General features: G+C 38.2%; 1 protein-coding gene across 1 annotated transcript in view; it reads left to right on the top strand.

Moving 5' to 3' along the window:
* Nucleotides 1-11,900, top strand: part of LOC116417366 (homeobox protein Hox-A2-like) — a 64,341-nt gene extending 52,441 nt beyond the window's left edge. The window contains exon 3 of the mRNA XM_031930119.1: nucleotides 11,529-11,900. Coding sequence (XP_031785979.1) covers nucleotides 11,529-11,762 — 234 coding nt within the window. The 3' untranslated portion in view covers nucleotides 11,763-11,900. The remainder of the gene's footprint in view (nucleotides 1-11,528) is intronic.
* Nucleotides 11,901-12,359: the final 459 nt, after the last annotated feature.

Below are 12,359 nucleotides of genomic sequence, written 5' to 3'. Positions count from 1 at the left end.
AGAAAAGTACTGAAATTAAAAATAAATAGTTATACTTGATAATAGGTAGATGTGCAAATTGATTGTTATTTAAGTGACAATGTATTACAAACAAAAAATAAGAAAGGCGAACTGGAAAAACAATAATAAAACAATAATAAAGCCTAGTACTATTTGAAAAAAACGTAGATCAAATATTCACCTAATTAGTATCAATTTCTCCTTGCCATTCTTGATTTCTACTTCCATGTCTCCGCTGTATTCTTTTCAAACATAAATATTGCTTACAAACCTCTGAACGTGTCCACTCAATCTTTTCACTAGTGAAACGCAACTAGTACTACACTTGTCACTAGTTACGCGTAACTTGGTGTTCAGTCTCACCTTAGGAGCAGATGTTGTATAGTTCTGCTCAACCTCCAGTTGTTCACTTGTCTTCTCTGTAGCAGCATAAGCGTCTGTTTTTACCCGTTGCGCTTGCTGCTGTTGCTGAAAAACCAAATATTGTTTCCTCTCTTTTTGAAATTGCTCTTGAGTAGTTGTTTCAGCAATGTATTGCTGCTGTTGCTTTTGGGGCTGCTGCTGCTGTGGATGTTGCAGAGCTGTTTGCGGCTGCAGCTGCTGTTGTTGTTTGAGGGGCTGCTGAGAGATGATGGAAAAATATTCGTGAACAGATTCATTTAGAGTCTCTAGCTGCATTACAGAATGAATCTAAAATAGTAATTCATTTGGTGATTTTTAAACTAGGCAGCAAATTTAATATGATTGTCAGGCCACTGATCTCACCTAATGCTGTCACCTGCTCCTGAGAAGGCATAGCGTAGTAAATTTGTTGCTGTTGAGTCATGATTGGAGGCTGTTGTTGGATTTGACCATGTTTGACATTTCCAAGATTTGAGTCCAGTTGTTGAGTCTGATTTCGCTTGTCATCTTTCTTAATGTCTCGTCTTACAGTTTTAACTTCAGTTTCCATCTCAATGCTTTCGTTATTGCGTTCTCCCTCCAATTCTTCTTCCTCCTCATTGGCATAATCAAAATCTTGATAACGGAAGATATGCACATAATACTTTATTAGAGCTTGGGCCGCTAGTACGAAAGATTGCGTGAAGCCATGGGTGTCCAGCATTAGACAGCTCTCCAGAAACCTATAAAGAAATTTTTCAATCGACCAATCATGCATTGTTTTGGAGAGTGACAAAGCAATAAATGTTGATTTTTTGTTACAAAACCTGAATAACACCATTGCTAAGAATTGATTGGGAATCTGCTTGGTATGTCAGTCTTGGAAGTTCAGAGCTTGGATCTTTTGATGGATTTGTTTTTGGCCAATCGCCGAATTAGATTCGCGCCATCAGCGCCGGAAAGTAGAAAAAAGATGCGGATCTTCCGGAGCCTCGCGGTGTATAAAGTCCAGGTGATCCAAGTCTCCTCCTGACCACTCCCATGAGAAGCTTAACTTCAAATTAGAGCACTTCCTCTGCTACTGCGGCGGGTAGAGAAAGAGACTGACAGAGAGATATAGAGACACACAACAGATTGATATGCGTGAGGGAGGGTGGAGGGGGAGAGAGAGATCAATATATCGAAAAGGAGTAATTGATAAGAATATTTATTGAATAAACCATAATACAGTTAAAATTGATTGATTATAAATGATTTTATAATAAACGCTTATCGAACATTAATTCGATGATTTGCATGGTCCTCCAATTGCTGAATCTCCTAGATAACATTTACATTGAAGCCATTCTGACGATGCATAAAATAAAATAAAAAAATGCAATTCTACTAGCGTACTCTTCTGGAGGATGCAGTTAAGGTCCCAACCCTTCTTTCTAAGATAAATTGGCGTTGTAGAAACTCATATCGCTTTCTTAAGGGGTCAAGCGTGGGTTAAATCCTGCAAAAAAAAAAAGATATTCTTCTTACCAAAAAATTTTTGATTTGATGTAATTTGAAAAAAAAATTCTATTGAAAATATATAAAATATACACCATTGTTATCGAAAAAAAAAACATGTATATACCTTGTAAAATCATTGACCAAAATTCATGACATTCTACTATATAAATAAGTATTTTTTGTCACTTGCTGCGGCTTTCTGAAAGATCAGGACCGTCTTCTTTACTTTATTCGGGCTTGAAATGTAGCTTAAATATGCCCCCTCGGACTGATCGAGAGACATTTCTAAAAAATATGAATTAAATATTGCTAGCAACAAATTTTGTTATTATATTTTATATATTTTCGATAGAATTTTTTTTTTCAAATTACACGAAATAAAATATTTTACGGTAAGAAGAATATCTTTTTATTTTTTTTGCAGGATTTAACCTAGGCTTGACCCCTTAAATGCGAAAACGAAAGTGGCACCAACTAAAACGCTGTCGATTCCGTGATTAGAGTAGTGTGCTGCCCAGCTACTTACTAGATTAGTCAGCCATCTTGTTGGGGTTCTGCAACTCCCGCACGTACGCTTTCATTTATGGACGGATGCCAAAGATGTTTTATACTGGCTTAGAGATATCCCGTCGAAATGGCTGACATTTGTGGCAAATCAATGCGCTAATATTCTTGTATGCCAGATGCGTATTATCATATCGAGTCTGCAGATGATCCGGCAGATATAGCGTCAAGACGTTCACTGGCGACAGATCTAAAGGATAATTAGCTGGGGTAGAGAGAACCCAAATGCTTATGAGAAACGAACAGCGAATGAACAAGTAAGATTGATTTAGATTTGAATGAAGCGAAGCTAGAACCAACTGAGCGTGAGAACGCAGAGTCTCAGATTGGAGCCGTAGAGGTCACAGTCATGTTAGCAAGCTCTTTGGGCGGAGAAGATTCGCCAGTTTAAGATTTAGTAGATAGGTATTCTTTGCTCTCTAAATTGAGATGCAAGCGTATACCGCACTAACGGTTACGAACCCAACCGATAGGCGGCGAGCACGCGAACGAGCTCATACCGCGGCACTATTTCCACGCTCACCCGCCAGGTGGATACGGCGCAAGCGGAGCATTGCGCACAGACAATTCGCAACGCGTTTAGCCAACTGAGGGCACTTTTAGGAGCGGCCCCGCCGAGAGCGGCATCGATCGATTACGCCTTTTGTATGATCTTACGCTTATGTAAGAGGCAGCAGTGATCTCTCATCATCGACTGGCAGGGTGCAACGTCCAGTCTTATGCTAAGGGGTGCGACCCTTAGCTCTTAGGGGCTACCTGAGTTGGTCCGAATTACTAATCTTGAGTACGATTAGGAATGTCTTTCGCTAAATTATCGTCTGATGTATACTGTATGCATCACGCTATTAAAACTTGTCATAGTAATTATCGATGCGCTTCAAATAACGCTTACCGGTTAAAATCGTGGCTGTCTGTGCGTGCTTCCAAAATAGCCAAAATTTGGAACACTTTAAGCGATCTATGCGATGGACAGTCTTCAGATGCTAAAGAATCTATCGAAAATTCGCTCACATACTATCGGTGTATTTCCAGCCGATCAGATACTGAAGGTGTGGACGAAACCGACAGCGTTTGTTGTAAATACGGATGATCATACGAGATCGGGTATGCATTGGGTCGCCGTATATGCGGACAAATCTTGTAACGCTTTTTACTTTGATAGTTTTGGATTACCCCCATTTATACCCGATCACATCAATCGATTGAGAAAAAATAGTAAACGTTTTCGCTGAAATAATATTCGACTACATAGCGATTCTTCCGATGTTTGCGGGCAATATTGCATCATGTTTTTGCATTACATGAGTAATGGTCTGGGCTTTAAGAAATTTCTTAAAAATTTTTTAGAAAAACTGCAAAAAAATGATGACGTAGTAAGACGATATGTCTGTTGTAAATAAAGGAAAAAAGCTATGACGATGATTTCATTGGAAATGGCGGCTGCATTGTCAGGTGCTTACGAAGCTGTAGTTCTAAAATGTCGTTATTGTAACCCGAGAAGATTGTAAATGACAGTTGCATTGTCAGCTGCTTACAAAACTGTAGTTCTAAGATGTCGTTATTGAGATAATGATACCGTATCTCTCTCTTACACGTGGCTGTACCCACTACCACCACAATCCTTATCCCCACCATACCGCCCCACCTTCAGACTTTGTGCTAAGAGTCAGAGTTAGTCGTTCGAAGGTGGCAGTGGTGATCGTGAGAGATTCGCACAATGGCATTCTAGGAGGAAAACAAACTTCGTCCAATTCAGCTCCTGAGTACATTTTGGACAAGTCGTACACAACGGAAATCATTGTCGGTCTGGAATACAGCAACTTGCAAGACGAGTACTACAGACCAGCTGTGCGACTATTAGGCGATGACTCGAAAAGAATTACTTTTACCCAAGATCAGTGGTTGAAATTCACAAAGTGTTTCATCGACTTTTTCAAGTATCTTTGCGACCACAGTAGCTGCAGCGATTCTATGACAGGTCAACAAATTTGCAGTACAGGTTGGACAGCAAAATTCACTCACAGTCAGAGAGACAGAGCTATCGAAATTGTGGATAGTAGCCCCCCACCCAAGACATTTACAATAGTGAGCAAACAAAATCATTCTACTATTATTTAAAAAAAAGCTAAGTTTCTACAATTGTATGAGTATATTGTGAAATGCATTGATGCGCGTCTAGAATATCTTAAGTTTGTAGCGGGTAGTGTAAGTTGGGTTGCTAAAGAGACTGTAGAATACATTAAGAGTGTTAATCCAGACAATGGTTAATACCAGACAAGAGTGTTAATACCCGTAAGACAATTTGGTATTTATACGATAACTCTTGTAAAAGCAATTATCGATCTTATTGATGATAAATGGTTTAATAGTGTCACAACAACTGTGCAGACGCGTGCGATGTAAATGAAAGATCAAATTCCGTTCAGTCGTAATGATACTGTAGATATATTTTACCAACTTGTATCTCATCATCTCAATAGAATTGTCGATATAATAAATGAAATAGGTGATAGATTATGTCTGTTTTCTTTTATTAATTTTATTACTATCATTCTTGTAAATATTATCTTCGAAAGAAGAAAAAAAGTTACCAATGTGCATCACAATTTGTATAATTATGTCATATTGAGATATATATTGAATAAATAATCTATCGTTATAAAATATATAATACTTATCTTCTATTATTTATTGCTATCCTTTCTTATCCATTCCCATAGTAGAAAATTATCTTAAAAATATCAAGTTACATTACATCATTCATAAAAACATTCTCAAAAAGATAATAAGTAAATAAATAGGGAGATAAATTGACGAGAGGGAATGGAAAGGGGGGAGAAAGCGGTACCTTCTCCCCACTACCGCATGACGTCAATTAGGGAGAGGGGACGGGAAGGGGAGAAGGAGGGCCTTCCCCCACTATCGCATGACGTTACTCCTCGCTGTGGCGCTAGACGTCTATCCCACCAACACCTCTGGGCAGGTGGTGGGGGTATTGTTTTTCGCGTCCATAGCGAGGGGTATACTACTACGATTACTCGAACGCATTTGTTTTTTTCGTTGAACCTTTGCAGGTTCATCAATTATATTCTTACAAAGAACTGATCAAACTATTTTAAATTTCTTTTGAACATTAAAAATTGAAGAACAATTGTTTTTGTTAATTATTGTTAGTTATGCAGGAACTGTAAACTATCCGTAGTTTTTCGAATTCCTTCAGTCAGAGCTCTCTATTCACAAAAACTAATCAATCAGGTTGAATCATTTCAAAAACATTCCGTAAAAATACTTTACCGCCAAGTGTACATAAGTGCGTCGTTGGCTGAGTGATAGAGCACGCACCTTAAGATCTCGGGAATGTTGGAACAAATCACCCACGTAGCTTTACTTTTGTGCAATTTAGTACCCAAAAACCCTGTTACAATATATGCTTTGATGTTAATCGTTAACGAAATAGAACTTCTCATTAACTGTTTGGAGCTAGCCAAAATTGTAAAAATATGAGGTTTTAAAAAAGGGTTTCGGTCACATCACTATAAAGTGCCGATTTCTCCCCCCCCCCCCCCCTCCAGGTGCACAATTTATTATTTTTTGATACAGTGTGCGCAAAAGACGATTTTACGCAGTATCGACAAAAATAAATGTTCAATACACGTTTTAAAATCAATTCCTCACTCGTATGATTGTCACCCTTATTAGTCTTTATAACAAGGGCCTCTGTATGGGTTGGTTATACCCGTGGTGACTTATGTTTTTTGCTGCCCTTTTGGCTCGCATTTCCTTCACCCCTGCCGTCTTTTTTTTCTTTTTTTTCCTTCGATTTCCTTATTTCCACCTTTTGCCAGGCTCTCTGTGTAGTCAGCGTTGGCACTGTCGGCTGTGACTCGCTGGACGTAGCCGTCTTTATCCCCTGTCGGAACTGCAGCCTTTGTTTTTCGTCTTTCTTCTTTTTAGTGGAAGACTCTTGTTTAGGTAAATACTCCTTTATTTCCTCTGCATGCTACTAACCCTCTGTCCGCTGGGTGTCTGCAGATTCTGTAATTGGACACTCCTTAGCATTAGCCCGAAACTTGACTTGGTCTTAGTTGTCGATTCCCTGAGGCTGGTAAGACGTTTCTTAGATCCCATGGCTTTCTTCATGTCGTCGTTATCTAAGTCGTGCATATTGCAAGCCGTTGACACTACTTTATTCATTATGTCCTGGTGTTCCTGGATCTTTTACAGTAGATTTTGCTAGGCAGTCTCTGCCGCCTAAATTATTTACTTGATCGGAACTGATGGCCGTGTTAAGTTAATTAATCTGACCCACTTGGGAAATTGTTATAAACTCACCATCCATATTTGGTTTATTGTTCGGGGTTTCTTCCTCTAGCCTGCTTAGTCCGCGGAGCATATTTTATTTCTGCTGTACCCTCCCACGGGTTGAGGAGACCTATATATATATATATATATATATATATATATATATATATATATATATATATATATATATATATATGTGTGTGTGTGTGTGTGCGCGCGTGTGTGTGTGTGTTAAGGCTACCTTATTTACATTTTAAACCATAAAATATGAAAATCTGAATGTTTGATCCGGACTCCGACAACCTCAATACAGTAAAAAGATACCTTTTTATAGTAAAAAAGTAGCTGCAAATTTTCAGAAAGGGCCTGACCTTCTACTAGAAGATACGTAGAAAACAAACATGATATAATGACAAATAAGTGTTTTTACATGAAAATTTGACACTTATAACGTAGTACATTTTATGATCACCGATATCAACATGTGTTTGCATCGGTAGACATGAAATTTACTAGGATATAATAAGTGTCAAATTTTCATGTAAAAACACTTATTTGCCATTATATCAAGTTTTCTACATAAGTTCTAGTAGAAGATCAGGCCCTTTCTGAAACTTTACAGCTACTTTTTTACTATAAAAAGGTATCTTTTTACTGTATTGAGGTTGTCGGAGTCCGGATGAAATATTCAGATTTTCATATTATATGGTTTAAAATGCAAATAAGGTAGCCTTAACATATATATATATATATATATATATATATATATATATATATATATATATATATATATATAAAATATGCTGCACAGACTAAGCAGGCTAGAGGAAGAAACTCCGAACAATAAACCAAATATGGATGGTGAGTTTATAATAATAACTACACAGACAGCCTGGCAAAAGGTGGAAATAGGGAAATCGAAGAAAAAAAAGACGGCAGGGGTGAAGGAAATGCGAACCAAAAGGGCAGCAAAAAACATAAGTCACCACGGGTATAACCAACCCATACAGAGGCCCTTGTTATAAAGACTAAGGACGGAAAGTCGTATGCCGACATCTTAAGAAAGATAAAAGCAGAGCCCTAACTGGCGATGCTTAGTGACAGCATTAACAGAATATGCAGGGCTGGAGACTTGCTGCTGGAACTCCAACGCACAGTGGAAGGAAAGACAGTCCAACTTCAACAAGCTGTGCAAGATGCGCTAGAAGAGGATACTAAAATAAGTACCCTGCAAGACTTAGTAATCTTCAAGATAAAGGAGCTTGACGTAACAAACTGCGAGGAAAGCGTAGTCAAAACATTATGCAGAGAGCCACCGAGTGATGAGTCATCAATAACGGTGAGACGGTAGTAAAGTCAGTGCGGAAAGCATACGGCGACACGCAGGCTGCCGTCATTCAAATGCCAACAGAGACGGCACGAGAGATGATAACCAAGCAGAAAATCAAAATGAGCTGGGTTCTCTACAGAATACGGAAAACGAAAAAAAACGCAAGTCTACTTAGATGTTACAAGTGTCTAAGTTCTGGCCATATCGGCAGAAACTGCACAGTGACTGAAGATAGAAGTAAGCTTTGCTTTAAATGTGGAAAGTATGGTCACAAAATAAAGGAAAATAAAAACCAACCCAACTGCGTACTCTGCAAAGAATGCACAGGCGGAAAGAATTACCTGATAGCTACGCATGTCCAGTTTACCGAGCTGCAGTAGAAACCATTGACAAACGAAGGAAACAAAAATAGTGCAGTTAAATATAAACCACAGCGCGACTGCACATGGCCTACTGAGCCAGTGTGTTCTGGACAGACAATCGTGGGATATGGACAAAACTGGCATAGCGGCGATACGGGCATGCGGAGACTCTGCGTTTCAGGAAAAAATGACAAGATTTAAAGAAGGATTCGTGCGCGCTAAGATTGCAGGCATACACAGTTACAGCTGATATGCTTCTCTCAACGCGCCGATAAAACAATTCAGACAACTATTGGATCAACTAGTACAGGATGCTATAGGAAGAAAACCAGCTCTGATAGCAGGAAATTTTAACGCCTGAATAATAGAGTGAGGCAGCCAAAGGACGAACAAAGAAGAACGAGCGCTACTGGAAGCATTCGCCCCCCTAGACTTGGTCTTATTTAACCAGGGATGCTCTTACACATTTCAAAGAGAAGACGCTGGGTCATCATAAATCTCATGTTTGTTAGCAGCTACCTGATTGGCTTAGTTGGATCGTAGACGGTAAGCTATCATTACACAAATAGCGACCACTAAACGATAATAATAGAGATAGGGAATCCAAAACGAAGATCGAGCGAGAGTACAAGGATGAAAAGAGTCGGTTGGAAAACAAAGATTATAACAAGGAGACATTTCTGCTGGCTCTAGAAGAAATACAGTTAAACAGGACTGCGAATGATAAGGTCGAATACGTGATAAGAAACATTACCCGAGCCTGCGACGAAAAAATGCCAAGAAGGGCTCCCAATAATAAACGGCCGCCAGTATACTGGTGGGATGAATAAATTGACGCTACCCGCAGCAAGTGTCATCAAACCAAAGGACAAGGACAGCGGGACAGGAAGAAATACAACAGGACTGATAGGGGTCAAAAAGCAGTAGAAGCTCGAAACAAAAAAAAATGAAGGAGGCTAAACAGATACTCAAGAAAAAAATACGAGAAAATAAACGATAGTGACTTAAAGAGTTACAGGATGAGGTATGGCTGGATCCCTGGCGGCGACCATACCAAGTAGTAATGAAGAAGATAAAGGAAGGTTATATCCCCCCCCCCCCTAGGCCGTACTGTGACTACGCTGTTTCACCTTCAACTGGAAGTAACAGCTAGTCCTGAAGCGAACGCAAATGATGATTATCCAGGCACGCCCCGATGTGGACCTGTACAATTCATGTCTTGAAGAAAGGACTTTTCCTAGGAACTGGAAGAAGTAACGCCTAGTACTACTATCGAAAGAAGATAAGCCATCTGGAGAAGCTGCCTCATACAGATTACTCTGCATGCTGGACGATCTGGGCAAGATTTTAGAGCGCACAATCGGCGTTAGAATGGACGAAGTCATTGAAGAATCAAGTAGACAAGTGGAATTTTAATACGGCTTCAGGCAAAAACGCTCCACTCTTGAGGCCGTAAGTTTAGTAGTCGGCACTGCTAGAACTGCAATAAAAAAAAAAGATGTAATGGAAGAGCCAAGAAGTACTGTGCTATTGTTACACTGGATGTTAAAAATGCAATTAACTTAGCCAGTTGGGGCAAAATACACGAGGCACTACGGAAAAAAAGTACCCGCATATATACGAAGGATTATGTCTGACTACCTAAAAGACCCTATTATATGACACAGAGAACGGCACGAAAACATATAACGTAACTGGAGGGGTCCCAAAAGGGTCAGTGCTTGGCCATCATTGTGGAACATGATGTACGATGGAGTAATCTAGAGCTATCCAAAGGGGCAATAGTCGTACGATTTGCAGATTACATTGCAGTAGTGGTAGTAGCAAAGCAAAAGGAAAAGATGACACAAATCGCTAACGGGGCACTAAGTATAATCCACGATTATTATCTAAAGCAGACAGAACTTGAGCCTGCTGGCAATAACACGGAGGCCATCTTTATATCTAGTAGGAAGAAAATGGAGACAATAACACTGACAGTAAACGGACACGAAATAGACTCCTAGCTGACTATTAAGTACCTGAGAATCACCTTGGACGTCAGACTAGACTAGACTATTTCAGGTATGCCGCCTATTGACCTGCTAGCAATAGAAAGAAGGAATATATACGAAGAAAGCTGGCGTGGTAATAACACTCAAAAGGAAATTTAAAAATCCGCGAAGGAACAAACACTAGCTAAGTGGAAAATACGATGGGACTCCAGTGAAAAGGGGCGATGGACGCGCCTCATACAAAGGATTGTTGACTGGACCAAAAGACGACATAGTAAAGTGAATTACAACCTTACGCAGTTTTTGAGCGGACATGGGTGCTTTCGAGCCTACCTACACCGTTTTGAGATAGGGGACGATCCAAATTGCCCAGTGTATTTGGAAGCAAATGAAGATGGGGAGCATGTCTTCTGCAACTGTTCGCGATACGAAATGGAACGAGAGGAGAACTCAGGTATTATAAACTACTTTGTAAAGACTAGCTTCAGCGCAATTTAGGCGACAATTTAGGCGACTAGTCTCTACTCAAGAGTAATTTACGCCTTGAGTAGATAGAATACTTAGAATTATTTCGACATTTCTAAAACTTGTAAAACTTTTTCGATTTTAACTTGATAACGCAATTGAAGCTAATCGGTTAAAAACTTTTGTAACACAAAGCATAATTGTTAATTTACCTTATTAAGAAGAATATATGCAATAATTATGCAATATTCGTACTAAAAAAGAATTGACTGAATATATTTATTTTATTATCTAAACATAATCTAAATAGATCTCATTATTGTGATAATTCTCCGCTACCTAGTATCCCGGACCTATATATAATATTATAAATAATATAATTGACATAACTTAATTAATCTGGCTTTATAATGACGACACAGATCAAGTAAATGCGAACTACTCTTTCATAATAATTAATTATACAGGATCAGGAAGAGTGGTGACCGCTTCAACTTGTACCATTTTTGAAATATAAATTAAAAGTGTTGCAAAGCTAAATATTTTTCGTAATATAAAGAATTTCTTCAAAATTTATTTTTTTAAACTTGAATATACAGCAAATTTCAATGTATTCTGGTATTATTCTAGGTTAAAATCTGGTTCCAAAATCGGCGAATGAAATGGAAAAGAAACAAGAAAGTTCAGCTAGAAGGAAAATTGAACAATAAAGACTTTGGAACTTCGCGCGTCGAGAAACAAGAGTATATAAATGATTTGACAAATTCGAATCCTATAATAAAAAAAAATGAAAAAAGTTCTCACATTATTCCAGATATTATAACAGAAACACAAGAAACTTTATATAGACCCTATATAGTATGAAATTCTATGATCTATTGTCATAATTCTACTCAATTAAAAGGTTTTAATACAAACAACTTAATTCTAATAAAAATAAATGTAGAAACAATAAGAAATATCTATTTTAATGTAAATAAAGAAATAACAATTTAAAATCAATCTCGATTGTTTAAGCTGTTACCTGGTAAGAATACGATATGTTTTAAAATGATCCTAAAACTGATTTAAAAACATTTTAAATATGTTATAAACCCATGTCATTTACGAAAAAAGTCTGCAGAGATTCCTACAAAGACATTCTGCAGAGAGCTCTGCAAATATCTCAGCAGGAAATTTGGACCCTCTCTGCAGAGGTGCGTTGGCATGTGCACCTAGCTAAAATTATGTTTCAATTACGTTTTTAGGCCTTTACACTGTATGGTTATTCATCATACAACGTTTTGAAGCATAAATTATTGTTAGTAATTAAAAAAAAAAAAAAAAATAATAAGTACAAAAAAGTGCCGCAATCAGGACTTGAACACGACTCCTTTTGATTATAGGTCCTTTACTCTACACACAAGCTAACTTTCTTTTATTTAAAGCGATAGAATTCAATGCAGTATCGCAGTGCAAGAT

This window comes from Nasonia vitripennis (assembly GCF_009193385.2).
Source record: "Nasonia vitripennis strain AsymCx chromosome 4 unlocalized genomic scaffold, Nvit_psr_1.1 chr4_random0009, whole genome shotgun sequence".
NCBI lineage: Eukaryota > Metazoa > Arthropoda > Insecta > Hymenoptera > Pteromalidae > Nasonia > Nasonia vitripennis.
Note: the sequence above shows the minus strand (reverse complement) of the source record. Positions and strands in the feature narration are given on the sequence as shown.